General features: G+C 33.1%; 1 protein-coding gene across 1 annotated transcript in view; it reads right to left on the bottom strand.

Annotated features, from left to right (window-relative positions):
- Positions 1-15315, bottom strand: part of ADAM10 (ADAM metallopeptidase domain 10) — a 97284-nt gene that overhangs the window by 45463 nt on the left and 36506 nt on the right. Inside the window, exons 3-4 of the mRNA XM_004687743.2 lie at positions 4946-5064; positions 2353-2511 (exon numbers count right to left, since the gene is read on the bottom strand). Of these exons, the coding sequence (XP_004687800.1) occupies positions 2353-2511; positions 4946-5064 (278 nt within the window). The remainder of the gene's footprint in view (positions 1-2352; positions 2512-4945; positions 5065-15315) is intronic.

Genomic DNA, 15315 nt, shown 5'->3' with positions numbered 1-15315 from the left:
AAATTTTATTGAAATATAGCTGTATTTGCTTGCTAATATATATTCTAGTTTTCATACCACAATAACAAAGTTAAGTAGTTACAACAGCACTTATATTGCCCAAAAAGCTGGAAACATTTACTATCTGGCCCTTTTCAGAAAAAGTCTGTTAATTCTTAGTCTCGAATCTAGAATAGAGCATCCCATCCCAATTGATTTTTTTTTAAGCCATGGTTAACATGAAAGATTTTTCAGACAGCTTTTCAAAAGTAATTATCTAAATGTATCACACTAAAGTGTCTATTTAAAGCAATTCATTCCTATACTCTGATCTTCATGTCATTACATTTCCAATTACCACAGAAAGTTACAAACATCTACTATAAACTCTAAAACTACTATTGGTATATTGTAATAAAAACAATGTACAAAGGCTTCCTTACCACAAATACATATTGATTTGGATTAGTTATTAAAAAAAAAAAAAAAAGAGCTGAAATCACTGAAGTTAAACACCAACAGGAATAGCAAACTAAGTTGCAGAAAACTAAGCTACATCCAATGTCATTGATACCCTAAGCTAAATGATCATCTTTAGGAGAAAAAAGGTTGACATAAAGGAAGACATTTAGAAGTTACAATAAGTGGAAAATGTAACTGTGTGCCAAAAAAAGAAGTGCAAATGGAAAAAAGAACAGAATGCTATAACTACACACAAGCATTTAAAAAGTGGGAAACATGACACAGTAGAGTCAACAGCAGATATCATGAAAGGCAGAACAAAGGTAAAGGGTTTGTAAGTATAAAGGAAGTTTGATTAGATTATGAGGGAAAAAAAATGATGAGTTCAAAAAAAGGTTAAGTTCAAAACCTGTCAAATCACTCTATTCCCCTTCTCTCCTTTCCCAAAAGGTCTTATTTAATTTTGAGAAAATATTATAGAGAAAATATTCAATGTTTCAATTAAGTGTTTATGAAGAACCTGCTCCAGAGATAAATTGTATTTGTACTGTTAATAGAGCAAAAGAAACTGCAGCTAGAACTTATATGTCCCAAAATGGGAAATACTGCAAAATAATTAAATTACAAAGTAACATACAAATCAGGTGGATGGTAACTTTGTGGTACAAAGAAGGGAAGGCAAAATAATTTACAGTCTTCTACCATCCTTTTGTCTCTACCATCCTTTTGTGACCTTTTGTTTCATTTGAACCTTTCATGCATAATTCATTTTAATACTGGATTTACATTGAGATTTAGCGACTAAACATTATCTTCATTAAGTATACATGCCTGAAAGCAAAAAAAAAATTTACAGTCTAACATGTGAAGGAGGGCTGTAGTAAGGAATTTAAAAAATGGATCAAATAAGAATGACTAACCATACGGGCAAGTAGCACCCGTGAATGTATGATCTAGGCAGGTATTTAAAATCACAAATGCAGTCTATCTAGAATAACTGTGCTATTTTCTGAAGTAATCAATACCATTATCAGATAATAATAAGCAGTTGGACAGACTAAATTACAGAAATTGTCAGAACTGATAAAGAATAAAATGTCTAAGGCTTTCAGTACATTTACTTGGGAAGAAAATCAAAACACTGAAAATAAATTTCTGGTACTAGAAAGAAAACTGAATCAAGAAGTTGCCAACACTGGGAAATGGTCAAAAATTGAAAGACTGGTCTAATTACAGTCAAAAATAAAATGCAAGTATTCAAAGGCAGCATATAAATTAGAGAAATGTATTTCTTTGCTATTTCATTAAAGCATTCTTGTGATTAAACTTTTGAAGAATTAAAAATGAAGTCTAAATACATTTTCTACCCTTCAAACATAGAAAAAGACTCTCCCAACAAATTACCATCAATTAAAGACCATACTAGAGGACAAAACCCATAATAAGCCTGCCATTTTACAAAGCTAAAACCATTATTTCAAGATTACAAAAAGAAATGTTTAAAGGACTTAGAAATTACAAAAATTCCTAAATATCTCTTCAAACAGACATACTGAAATTTAAGTAAGACAATAGTGATGCTTCAGTAATGATAAACACAAAGGCATTTTAGCATTAACTAATTAGCTGATATTGGAATATAGGATTTTTAGTTCAACCAGAATTATTTGACTCCTATTTCAAATCAAATTGGTTGGCTCATATTAATAAAGTAGGACTGGCATGGATTGACATAAAAATTGCCTCATTATATAGATTTATTATTCACTAAATTGAAACTGCTTTAGAAACTACTTTCCACTCAGATTAATAGCATGAGAGAAAAAAGGTCAGGCTTTGTTTGTCTCCATATGATTTTAACATTTATTTGCCTTGTTGCAAAAGTTTACTTGATAACATTTAAGTACTTACTAATATCATCTTCATGATAAATGACAGAATGAAATGGCAGAGTTCGGTCTTTAATATATCTCTCTGCTGGCTCAACATAAAAAGTACCACCACGAGTTTGTATGAATCCTTCAAATCTTCCATCAATAACTGATCCATGGCTAAAACTTCCTTCTTCACCTATTAATGAAAGCAGCAAATTCTTGAAAATGTAACTTATACATGAACCTTAAATTCATTCTCCTTTAAAAGTTACTTTAATGTATTTTTTAATCTGAAGATATATTTCTTGGAAAAATTAATTTTCATATAAAATATATGAAGATGAACTTGAGATATAGAAACAACTAGTATTAGTTAAAGTATATTCAATTGCCAGGAACAATGAAATATAGAACATCTGTCTCACTGACAATCATATTCCTAGAGTCAACCACAATGTCTGACAAGTATGGAGTCATTAATCAATAAACAATATTAAGTTAATTTAAACATAGAAAGAGGCAAGCAAATCAACTGATTTTAAAATATATATTTTCAAAATAAAGACATAAAAACTATCTTTTGAAATTTTGTTTTAATTATGTAAGATAAAGGTTCATTTCCCACTTCATTATGCTTGAGTCTTTCAGCTTCCTTACTAACTTTAGGTTTTATAAGTATATTTTATTAAATAAGTAAATGTTAAATATTTCAGAAGCAATGTGAACAAAAGTATACCATCAATCCTTTGTAAGATACTAGCCAAAGACTGTAATATTGTTCAATTACACTCATCTAGTTAAACGAAAAAAAGGGTGTTTGGGTACTTAACCAAGTTACAAAGCAAAGCAGAATACCAAACCCCAAACAATATGAAGAGGCAGGAAGTAAGTACAGAGAGGGGCTTTATAAGTTTACCTGTTAAAATTTTCTCATAAAACAAAAGTTGGGCTTTCCACAATCTCTTAAGTTCTAAATTAATTACCTGACTTTGAATTAATCATGGACTAAAGTTTAGAGCCCATAACACTGGTATTTTAAATGACATAATCATTATATGAAACTCATTCAGTCTTGTTCTTTTCTAGATCATCTTCTAGCAAAGGATAGACACTACTAAGTTATTTGTCCAGCAAGATAGATCAAAAAAAAAAAACAGAAAACTACAGTCTTAACATAAAAATCTAAATTGACAGAAAAAAACTTTCCTTTCATTACAAGATTATAATAGAACAAAGAAATCTTTTAATTTATCAACTATGCTTAATTTATAAGCAAGAAATTTTAGATATATCTTGTACAATAAGAAAATACTTCTTTAGCTCTTATTTTTTCATGTAATGGAGTGAAATACACTATGTAAACAAGAAACTTCAAAAAGTTTGATTTTATCTTAATAACTAAGAAATTGCTTATGTATTAATATACAAATTTATAACACAGTATTTTATACCTTGCTAATACCTCCAGAAGACTGACTTGTAGCTTTCTTACAAGTTCTATAAATGTTCTAGTCTTCCCTTACTATCTATGTTTACTACCATAAACTATCAAATAGGGCCCTCCCTGGTGGCGCAGCGGGTTAAAGCACACCACTAAGAAGCTAAAGCCACTTCTACATGAGTTCAATCCCCGCCTACCCCGGAGGTGACCACATGGCATGGCAGACCTCTCCTGACCCGCCCGCTGCTCCCCTCAGCAGTGTACTTCGTTGATCTGCCTGTTCTGCTCCCCACTCTATCTCTGGTGAATCCTCTCACCCTCCATATCTCTGGCCTGTACCCTAGCTCTGTATAAATAAATAAATAAATCTTTAAAAAAAAAAACTATCGGCCCTCCCTGGTGGTGCAGCGGGTTAAAGCACTGCACTGAGAAGCTAAAGCCACTTCTGCATGAGTTCGATTCCCCGCCTGACCACATGGCGTGGCAGACCTCTCCTGACCCGCCCGCTGCTCCCCTCAGTATATCTGCCTGTTCTGCTCCCCACTCTGTCTCTGGTGAAGCCTCTCACCACCCCTGAGCCTCTGGCCTGTACCCCAGTTCTGTATGTACAAATAAATAAATCTTTAAAAAAAAAAAAACTATCAAATATTAACATTCTATTGGGTTAAGTGTGCTCCACATCCCTACAATACCTTCTTAAACCAGTGCAGTAAGAGAAATTAGTTAAAATTGTGAAAATAGCAATCAATTCTGAGAAAGGTGGGCCCTGGGAGGATTTTCCTATGAATGATTTTTCTCACACTATTTCTTGGCTGTTAAGATGATCTTTTCAGTTTCCCTTTATTTATAAATAAAACAAAGCAAAATTAATGCTAATAATTCATTGCATGGAAGATCAGAAATTTATAGAAGTCATTAATTTTTTAACAGTTTGGAAGTATTAAGAAAGCTAAAAATTAATGCCTTTCAGTAGTCAGACACTGCATAATTTAATATTAAACACACATTTAAAGAAAGGCCCAATATTACTTCATTCTTTAAAATCACTTTCATTCATGATATAGTCAAATTCCTTGAGAATTTATCTTACCTTTTCTGAAATATATACATTCCTTTATATAGAAAAAAAAAATAGGGGGGGGGAGAGTAGTTCCTTTAAGTTTCCACTTACTATAAAGGTTCAACTTACCATAAATATGTCCAGTGTAAATATGAGAGGTATCATAATCAAGTACTTTATTTGAAGTTTCTACTTTAAATTCATCACTGAAAAGGGAAGTGTCCCTCTTCATGCGCAGGTTGAAATGCCTGCAAAACAGGAATGAAAATGGAAAAGAAATTTAAAAGAGCCAAACTTTAAATGCTAATCTGTTCTGAGTTTAAAAGTCAGTAAAAGTTGACCTTGTATACTATCTATTTGGGAAACGTATTGACCAAAATCTTCATATAAAAACTGTGCTATAAATTTCAACCCAGTAACTATGATACTAAATTCTAAATTACATAAAACTAAAAAGTGTAGCATATATTTTTAAGTAAAAGCAAATAGGCAGAGACCTGCATGGTAAAACAAGATCATTTCAACAGCAACTAAGTTGTTTGGCGATAAAAACAAACTTTCTGATTTACAATATTATTCACTACTACTAACCTTCTCAATCTATTAAATTGCAGCTGTACCACCCCTACTTTTCACAACTCAAATAATTTAATACATAAGAAAATGACACCATGTTAGATACTTAATGTCTGTTTTCAGAAAAGTATGTATGCACACACATGTGACCTTTCAATTTCTTTATTTTTTTTCCTGGGATTTATAATTCTTCCAATTTCAATTTGGGAACTCAAAAAAAATGGTGGGGGAAGCATATTAACTGAGTGAAATTCATTCCAACTGTTCTCAGTAAAGGAGAGAAATAGACCAAAATATTGATGTAAAATCAAATATAAAAGCTAGAGTATAAAAATTAAACTTGGAAACAAATCTTAAGCCTGGAATGTATTAGCCCAAGATACTTGTCAGTGAAATGAAGATAATACATTCTTTTTTGTAAAACTAAGAATTAGAGATTATAAAGTAGGTAAACTCATTAATATAGTATGTGGCACAAAAGAGATGTAAAATAAATGGCAACAAATTAGTTATCACTACTAAACAATTAAAAATATGTGGAATCTTGTAGTAAAGGTTTGTATAAACACAAATTCTACTCAGTGAATAGGCTTCTATTAGTAGTACATGGAACAACTGAACTCTCACGCACTGTACTGTACAAATGCTACAATACAAACATACAACAAAAACCCTATGACCTACAAAACCCTAAACATACAAAGCTCTATGACCTACAATTCCCCACTTAAAAAGAAACAGGAAACATATCCACACAAACAAGTAAACACAAATGTCTATAACAGCTTTATCAATAACAGCAAGAAACTAGAATAACCTAAAAGTCTGCCAACAAGTAAAGAAATAAAGGTATGGCTTATTCATATAATGCCAAAATAGTCAGCAATAAAAAAGACCAAACTACTAAAAACATGTGCTTTTGTGATTTTTAGAGATACACAAAAGAATGCATACAGTATAATCCCATACATATAACTCTAGAATTGGGCAAAAGGCTACTACAGTGATAGAAAAGCAGATCAGAGGCTGCCTGGATGGAAAGAGACCAAAAGCAAAAGAGAAATGAAGGAAGTTGTCTGGTCTAATAAAAACATTCTAATATCCTGTTTTGGTGGTTACACAAGTATATATATTTTTCAAAACTTACACTATACACCTGAAATGAGTACATTAAGTTTCACTTAATGTAGACTTCAAGTGAAAGAACAAATAGTAAAATCAATTTTACCACAGGTTCAATGATATAAAAAGAAAAGTCTAAGTTCCTAAATATGTTCCTATATGAACATATTTTGTTCAAATAGCACAAAAATATCAAAAAACTTCTAAATAAAGACCTACAACACTTCTAATAATCAGTAATCATTTGTACTGATTCGCTGTCTTGCCCACTTATTCCAGTTCTAGGTCTCAAGTATCTGGAGCCCATCACTGCAGCTCAGGCCACAAAATGGGCAACAGCTCTGGACAGAAGGCTTTTCCAATGCAGGCACACTTGCACACATACCCACTGCATTCACACTGAGACAATTTAAACTCACAAATGAAACTAACACGCACACATATGAATGTGGGAAGAGATTGGTGTACCCAGAAAAAACTCAAATAGATAGGAGAAAGCATGCACATGAGGCAATGGTCCAAGAGAGGAAATCTTTTTTTTCCTCAACATTTTAATGAAAATGACAATAAAAAGATGCTCTTTGAGATCATGGTGCATATTTTATTTTATATAAATTATACCTCAGCAAGGCTGATTTTAAAGAAAAAACTCTTTTTAAGTGAATACAGGTTAACTAGTAAACTCAATAGCTTTGGAGTATAGCCTCTTTTAAACACTATCAGTTTTGTCTTTTCCTTAATTTCATGTAAACCTTGGCACCCTTTTCTTTTGAGGCTGTACTCATTTTCTATTTGCCAAAACTGTCACCCCAAATTCAAGTGTTAAAATAGAGACTAAGGAAGACATACTTAGAATACGAAGGTTCCAAGTTACTACAGCAAGTAGTCAACACAGTCAAATATCCTCTAATTGAGAAGGAATACCACCATCAAAATTAAAAATACACTATCATGAAGAAACAGGAAACCTGTCTAAATACTTTTTTTTTCTGAAGATTTATTTATTTATGTATACTGAACTGGGGTACAGGTCAGAGGTGCAGGGGCAGTGAGAGGCTTCACCAGAGACAAGAGTGAGGAACAGAACAGGCTGACTGACAAAGTACACTGCTGAGAGGAGTAGCGGGCGGGTTAGGGGAGGTCTGCCACACCATGTGGGTCACCTCCAGGGTGGGGATCGAACTCATGCTGAAGTGGCTTTAGCTTCTTTAGTGCTGTGCTTTAACCCACTACACCACCAGGGAGGGTCTCTGTCTGAATTATTATTAAAATCCTATCTTTTCATAAAATTACTTTTGCCAACTGAAAGTCCTGATTAATGTGTAAATGTAAATAATTATTTTAAAGGATTGAGTATCTTTGTTAAACTAAACACTGAAAGCAAAGGATTTAATGTATTTACATTTTAGAATATAATATTCAGAAAAACTGTTGTATCCTAAAGTATATACTGTGAGTGAGAACATTCTTTATGGTTTAAAAAAAAAAAAAGGTAAAACTTCAGAAAGGCTTATTAGTTCTAAACAATATATACTACACTTCTTATCCGCAATACATTTACATCTCTTTCAAGTGCCTAAGCAGATAGTAACCCAAGTTACAAACGATAGAATTTAAGAATATTTGAAGTAGTTAAGAGCACTGAAGTAATCATATTGATTTCATAATAAAATTATCTCTTATGTAAAAAATTCTCAGTAATGATTAAAATTAGATTTAAACCATATAAAGTTGGGCCCTCCCTGGTGGCACAATGGGTTAAAGCACAGCATGTGAAGTTATCTACAGCCACTGCAGCAGGAGTTCGATCACCCACCAGGGAGGTGACCCAGTTGGTCCAGCAGACCTCTCCTGACATGCCCGCTGCTCCCCTCAGCAGTGTACTTCAGTCAATCTACCTGTTCTGCTCCCCATTCTGACTCTGGTAAATTCCCCCACCCCACCCCCACATCTCTGTCCTATACCCCAGCTCTGGTATGCATAAATAAATAAATATTTTTAAAAAGAATACTTTTATGTGTATTACTGTACCTTTTGCAGTAACACTGAAAAAGAGGCATGATTACTATTTTTTATCAAGGGTATATATAACTCAAGATCACAAAGCTACCTATGGGACTAGAACTGAGATTTGGTTGCTCCATCCTCTCTATCTACTATACTACAAATGCCTCTCTAGATGGGAGAAGTCACACTGACACATGTTGAGTGTTGTGTTAGTTGCATATATTCAGTCTTATCAAAAAGCCATCTTTTAAAATGCATATAAGATACAGAAATGAAGATATTAATAAAAATATAACCTATTTGCCTTTCCCTGAAAATTATACTTTATAATACCACCATAAGAAATACTCTTTAAGCCTTTTTGGTGGCCTAGGGGTTAAGTCTCAGTGTTATCATTTATCACCTGCCCAGCCTGAGTTCAGCCCAGCCAGGGAGCTAACCCTAACTCACATATGATACAGCAGATCTCTACTATCTGGCCCTCTGCTCCCCTTATCAGAGTATTTCAGTAAATGCCTTTGTTGTGCTCTCTACTTTGCCTGGTAAATCTTCTCATTCCTCACCCCCCCCCCGCCCTCCCCCCCACACACTTTGGCCTACACCCCTGTTCTTTCAGGAAAAAAAAAAAGTTACATAAAAATAAATGTTTCTGCTTCCTTATAAAAAATTCTCTTTGATTGCTAATATTTAAGTCACTTTGAAGGTTAATGCTAAAAATTCTGTCCCCTTTTGCTATGCTTCTGTCAGCAAGCTTAGTTTTGTTTTTTTTCTTGTTGTACTGAAAAGACATTGTCAGCAAAGATAGATTTTGTATTTCCTTTGAGATGATATGATACTCTATATAAAGAACACTGGCCCTGGGAAATTTTTATTTAATCACTATTTATTAACTTTTATTTAACCACTACATTGATTCTATGGGTCATTATTATTTTGTCTCCCATCTTGATTACAGTAGCTCTATTATGAATCAGCTTTCCTCAGTAGCATTATTATAAAGATTGGAATAAAATTACAGGAGGACAAAAATCACAGCAAACAAGAAAAAAAAATACACTACATTCTGATTCTCTCTGACCTCAGTGGCTTGAAGATACAGCAATACCATGTTATAATAGCTGACGTTCCTTTCTTAGGCTTTAGAAAAGCGCACTACCTCTAAACCAAACAAGTAATTGATACATCAGAACCATTACTAGTACATATTAACAAAGTTAATTATGTGAGGATATAACACAATAAGTTTCTGGAAGATCACCCATGAACTTTTATATTAAAAGGGTTTTTTTTTTTTTCCCATAGATTAGAATAGTAAGAACATAGAGTAAAGGGAAGTTGCCTTTTCCCATATGATTACTATTTTAGCTAAAGACAGTATAACTGTGATTCTCAGAAGAAAGCATCAAAAGATAAAGCGTGAATCACTGGAACTGAAGTCATATTAGGACAAAAAGGCTCAACTAATAAAGAATCTTGATACTTCACAACTGAGAGCAAAATTCTTGTTTCAAATTATGTCAGTATAATCCAATAGTGCCAGGGACCAAATCAGGATTATCTCCATTAACAGAGGTCAATCATGTCTAGAAGGAGTAAGCCTGAGTTAGTGATTACTAAAAATAAAACTGTACTTAATAGTGAACTGTAATTAATACTCAACACCCTTGAGTCGCCACATGTACTTTTCCCCTCAACATTCACATTCTTTTTAATAAAGATGCTTCAAAGAGTATCCATCCAAATTATTTTTAAGACAAATTACCAATATTAACATTTATTACTGAGTCAAATACCTAACTTACTTTCACTAGTATACTTCTGAAACAGAAAAGGCCTTTATGCCTTATCTTAATTAAAGAAGCCAATTTTTTAAGAAGTGATAAAAATAGTACAAGTTGATAGAAAGGGAAAATCAGCCATGTGTTCACCACTGGCAGTACTGTGAGATCCTCCACAGGAACTCTAAGGCTCTACTATTTAAGAAAAAAAGAAAAAACAGTTCTAGGTTTAACTGGAGACCCTGAGGTAGATACTTCAAATATACAAAAATACATAAAAATCTTCATTGACCAGAAAGATAAAAGTGAAACTAAGAAATTAAGCTAAAATGAGTAAATTTACCTTATTTAAGGAGACAAACAGCTCTTCAACCAAGAGAAACCGTCTGCGATAGTGGCATGATACAAGTACATGATTACCCATATTATATATGCTTATAAAATAAATAAATGCATCTACTGGAGATAGGTATAAAAAGTTGCTGTACATTTGACTGACCTTATGTAACTATGTAGCTTAACAAGTAGCAAGCAAAACTATTCAATATAAAACGGTGAAATAGTAAGACTGAAGAGTAAAGTGAGACTTCAGTCATATATAGATATTTAATGTAAATCAAATGTATTGATAATCTCACCAAAAGAAGTCTGACTTAAGCAAGATCACACAAATAAAATCAGAGCTTGAATCTGAACCAAAATCTTCCGTAGCCAAGCAATAATCTTTCACCACACCAAGTAACATAGCTCCAGGATAGCAAGATATAGGATATCCTCAGAGTGAAAAATGAAAATTAAAGACTTAAAAACCATATACCATGGTATTATTATATGTAAAAGAAGAATGTGTCAATGAAACAAAATCTACAATACAGTCTAGCAATTCCACTCCTATCCAGAATACCAAACACTAACTGAAAGGGATATATGCACTCCTAAATTCACTGTAGCACTATTTACAACAGCCAAGCTATGAAAGCAATTTAAGAGCCCAATACAATGAGTGGATAAAGAAAATATGGTATGTATACACAATGAACTACTACTCATCTATTTGAAAAAATGAAATCTGTTATTTGCAGCAGCAAGGATGGAACTGGAATATATTAAGCAAAATAAGTCAAAAGGAAACAACAAAGACCAGACGACTTCATTTACATGTGGATTATAAAGAAACAAAGCAAAGAAAGAGACAAAACTAAACAAAACAAATCCTAAAATTTGACTGTAGAATGGAAGGGGGTGTTTTGGAGGACAAGTAGAAAGCAGAGACTAAGAAGGGTGGGAGATCGATAGACCATAGTGGAAGGTTATTGGTATTTTGGTGATGAGCATGGTATAGTAACATATATCTGAAGAGGTTTGAAACTCTTCATACACAGGGTTGCAAACTAACATTACTGATACAAAAAAAAAATTCATAATTTTAAAAAAGATATACTGGTTATTATGATGTATCATTAGATATATAAGCAAAAAATTTTATTTCTTGACCCTATCTATGATGATTTATCTAAATCTGAGCTATTCTGAGAAACTAGATCAAACAAAACCAGAGGGATTCAAAAAAGAATAAGTAAATTATTAAGTTACTTAATAAGTAACAAGAATATTGGTAATCTTCATCATGACAAAATCAAAAACCAGCAACTAACCACTCCCCTCCTTGAAATATTTTTGCCATGGTCTCAGTTTTCTTATACTTTCCTTACCACTTTTCAGTTTTTGCTTCTTTGCTTAATCATTGAAGTGTTGACCTTCAGTAAGATTCGCTACTAGGTTCTCTCCACAAACTTTAATACTTCTAATTTTTCCCTGCATATATAGCTACTCCGGTATGTCCTATTTCAGTAAAGTTGATTGGTAGCCAATCAATTTCTCAAACTAGAGAACAGTCATCCTTAATTCTCTTTACACTTGATTACGTATCAATAAAAATGTAGCCCAATAAATTCTATCTTCAAATTTTCTCTCATGTCTAGACTTCTAGGATCACTTAACCATAACTTCCCATGAGGATTAAAACAATAGCTTCCTAACTATCTTCAATGTATTTAGTCTTACTCCCTTCCAAACTAGTCTTCAATTACCAAACCTGACTTTTTACTTCCCATAAAAACTTTTCATGACTACAAAACTGGAAGTAAATTATGAAAATAATGACTCAGATAAACTCTCAAAGATCTGGCTCTTTTGCACCTTCAATTCCATGAACATGACATTCTTCATTTCATTATCTTTGCACGTTATTTCCTCTATTTAGAATGTACTCCCTCCCCTTCTCTGCCTAACAAACTCCCTCTTTAAGTCATCTGTACTGGATCAGTTTAAATGCCATTTCCTAAAACTGCTTTTCTCTGATTTCCAGATAAGATGGCATCCCCTCTTTTGTTCCCATAGCAATCGTCTAACATTCCCTTCTTCACATCAGCTCTACAACAGAAAAGACCTATATCCCTTTTAAAGTACCTGAAATACATTAGATTATTTGGTAAATATAGAAAACAAAAAGGTTAAGATAAAATAGGAAAGTATGGTATATTAAAACGACAGAAACATCTCTTGAAGCTCAAATTAAACAAAACGAAATACATGGTATAGTCAATCCAGATATCAAAATTCCATTTAGTTGACTTTGTGGATTGGAGTTTCCTTTTAAAAAAATGACAATAAGTAGTGCTATATAACAAAACTATATGATACTATTGTGTCTAAGACACTTCATGTGCTAGACTTTTGTTTGTATTTTACTTAGTTGATTCAGCATTATACTCTTAATTCAGAATGTCTTAAAGCCTAAATAGTGCCAAGTGATTACAATTTAAGATTTCTGAAATGCACACAATCAACTTAGTTTTATTACTATGCACAAATGTCAAAAATATCTGTCAAACCAGAGTAGAGGAAAGCCTTAAGAAATTAAAAGAGGTTTATAATACAACCAGTAAGGAATATGTTTTCAGAAGCTATTTCAAAAAGCCAATGTATATGTGATTACCAAAAATTTTTAAACATATATATTAACTTTAAAATATCACATTATTGTATAAGAAAATTTCAATGATGCTTAATGAAACAATCCAAACAAGCATCAAATTATGAAATCAAAAGCTATACATATCCATTCAATACTGTTACACAAAGAATTTTCAGGTACAGGGCCCTCCCTGGTGGACAATGGGTTGAAGCATAGCACTATGAAACTATCCACAGCCACTTCAGCATGAGTTCAATCCCCGGCCAGAGGGCTGACCCACATGGCACAGCAGACCTCTCCTGTCTAGCCTGCTGCTCCTCTCAGCAGTGTACTTCATCAATCTGCCTGTTCTGCTCCCCACTCTCTCTGGTGAATCCCCTCACCACCCCTGCACCTCTGGCCTGTACCCCAGTACTATATGCATAAATAAATAAATCTTTTAAAAAAATTTTCAGGTGTAATGAAACTGGATAAGCTTTTAAATAACTTTTGGTCAAATAAAATCCTATGCTTTCAGGAGGCAGCATAACAACTTACATGGAGCATTATTACTTGAAGAAGAGAAAACAAGGATGACTATGAATTTGAATTATATCTGAGCTTGGGGGTTTGTATCCCCAAAGAACCAAGTGCACATGTAATATTTTAGTTTGATATATAATTAACCATTGAGGAAAATAATAGATTTCTAACATTTATTGTCTAGAAACTGGTTTTGAGACATTCTGAATTAAGAATATAATGCTGACTCAACTAAGTAAAATATAAACAAAAGTCTAGCACATAAAGTGTCTTAGACACAATAATATCAAATTGTTTTGTTAATAGCACTATTCATTGTCCTTTTTTTTCTTTCTTAAACACAACTCTAGAAACTGACATTAAATACACTATCAGATACAAGTTTGCTTTAGATCAGTTTTAAAGGCAACATGTATCCAGAATTAGAAACAGAACACTTTTACACTCTGACTTCCATTCCCTTTTCAAAATAGGAGGTACTCCCTCCATTTCTTCATGTTCTCTCTTCCACATAAACCCTAGTTATTACGTAAAGATAGGTAAAATAAAACAGTTCATGTTAAAATCATATTTAGAACTTAAACTCAAAGCAAACATCAGCTCTTAATTTAATTTCTTAAATATAAAATTAACATGAACACAACTTAGCTCGTGTTTTTTCTTACGGTTTAGTAATTCAATTAGCCGATGTTCCTTCAGGCTTTTTTTGCTTTTGTTATGCCTTTAATTTCTATGTAAAGCGGAACCAAGCAATAAAAAAAAAATCCACATTCTTGAAAATCCACTGCTTAAAGAGCCCTTTGAACTAATAATATATTCTAAAGGGCACTGTACATGACATAGGTAGCTACTAAAAAATATCAATTCCTCCAAAAACTTATACTCAAACTTGCTCAAATTTTAGTGAGCAAGAGTGATGTGTCAAATTAGTGTTTTTCAAATTTTCATTTCTCCATATCCATAACAAGCACACTTTTACACAAATCAAATTTATCTTCCTCCCTTCTCACTGGGTTCTTTTGTTATTTTGTTAAAGATTTATTTATTTATGCATATAAGAACTGGGGTACAGGCCAGAGGTGTGGGGGTGAGAAAATTCACCAGAAACAGAGTGGGGCAGATCTACTGAAATACACTGCTGAGGGGAGCAGCGGGCAAGACAGGAGAGGTCTGCTGTGCCATGTGGGTCACCTCCCTGGCGGGGATCATACTCATGGTGCAGATAGCTTCAGAGTGCTGCACTTTCACCCTTGTGCCACCAAGAAGGCCCAACTTCTCCCTGGATTCTTAACTGTTTCTCAGAGTATCATGGTTTGTGAATTAAAGTCAAAGTGTCCTAGGTTCCTACTAACTTCACTTAAAACTAAAATAAAGCCCAAGATACTTTCAGACTAATCCATCTCCATCAGGGTACAAAGAGAGCATTTATGATTGTGAGCCACAATAAAAGTTCCCAATCAAATGCCTGACCATTTTTCTTAAACTATTTGTAAATTTTTTTATTTTTTTATTTTTTT

The sequence above is a fragment of the Condylura cristata genome, unplaced genomic scaffold, assembly GCF_000260355.1.
Source record: "Condylura cristata isolate star-nosed mole 26May11 unplaced genomic scaffold, ConCri1.0 scaffold00023, whole genome shotgun sequence".
In the NCBI taxonomy this organism is placed as follows: Eukaryota; Metazoa; Chordata; class Mammalia; order Eulipotyphla; family Talpidae; genus Condylura; species Condylura cristata.
The sequence above is the reverse complement of the archived record's forward strand: the minus strand, read 5'-3'. Positions and strand labels throughout refer to the sequence as shown.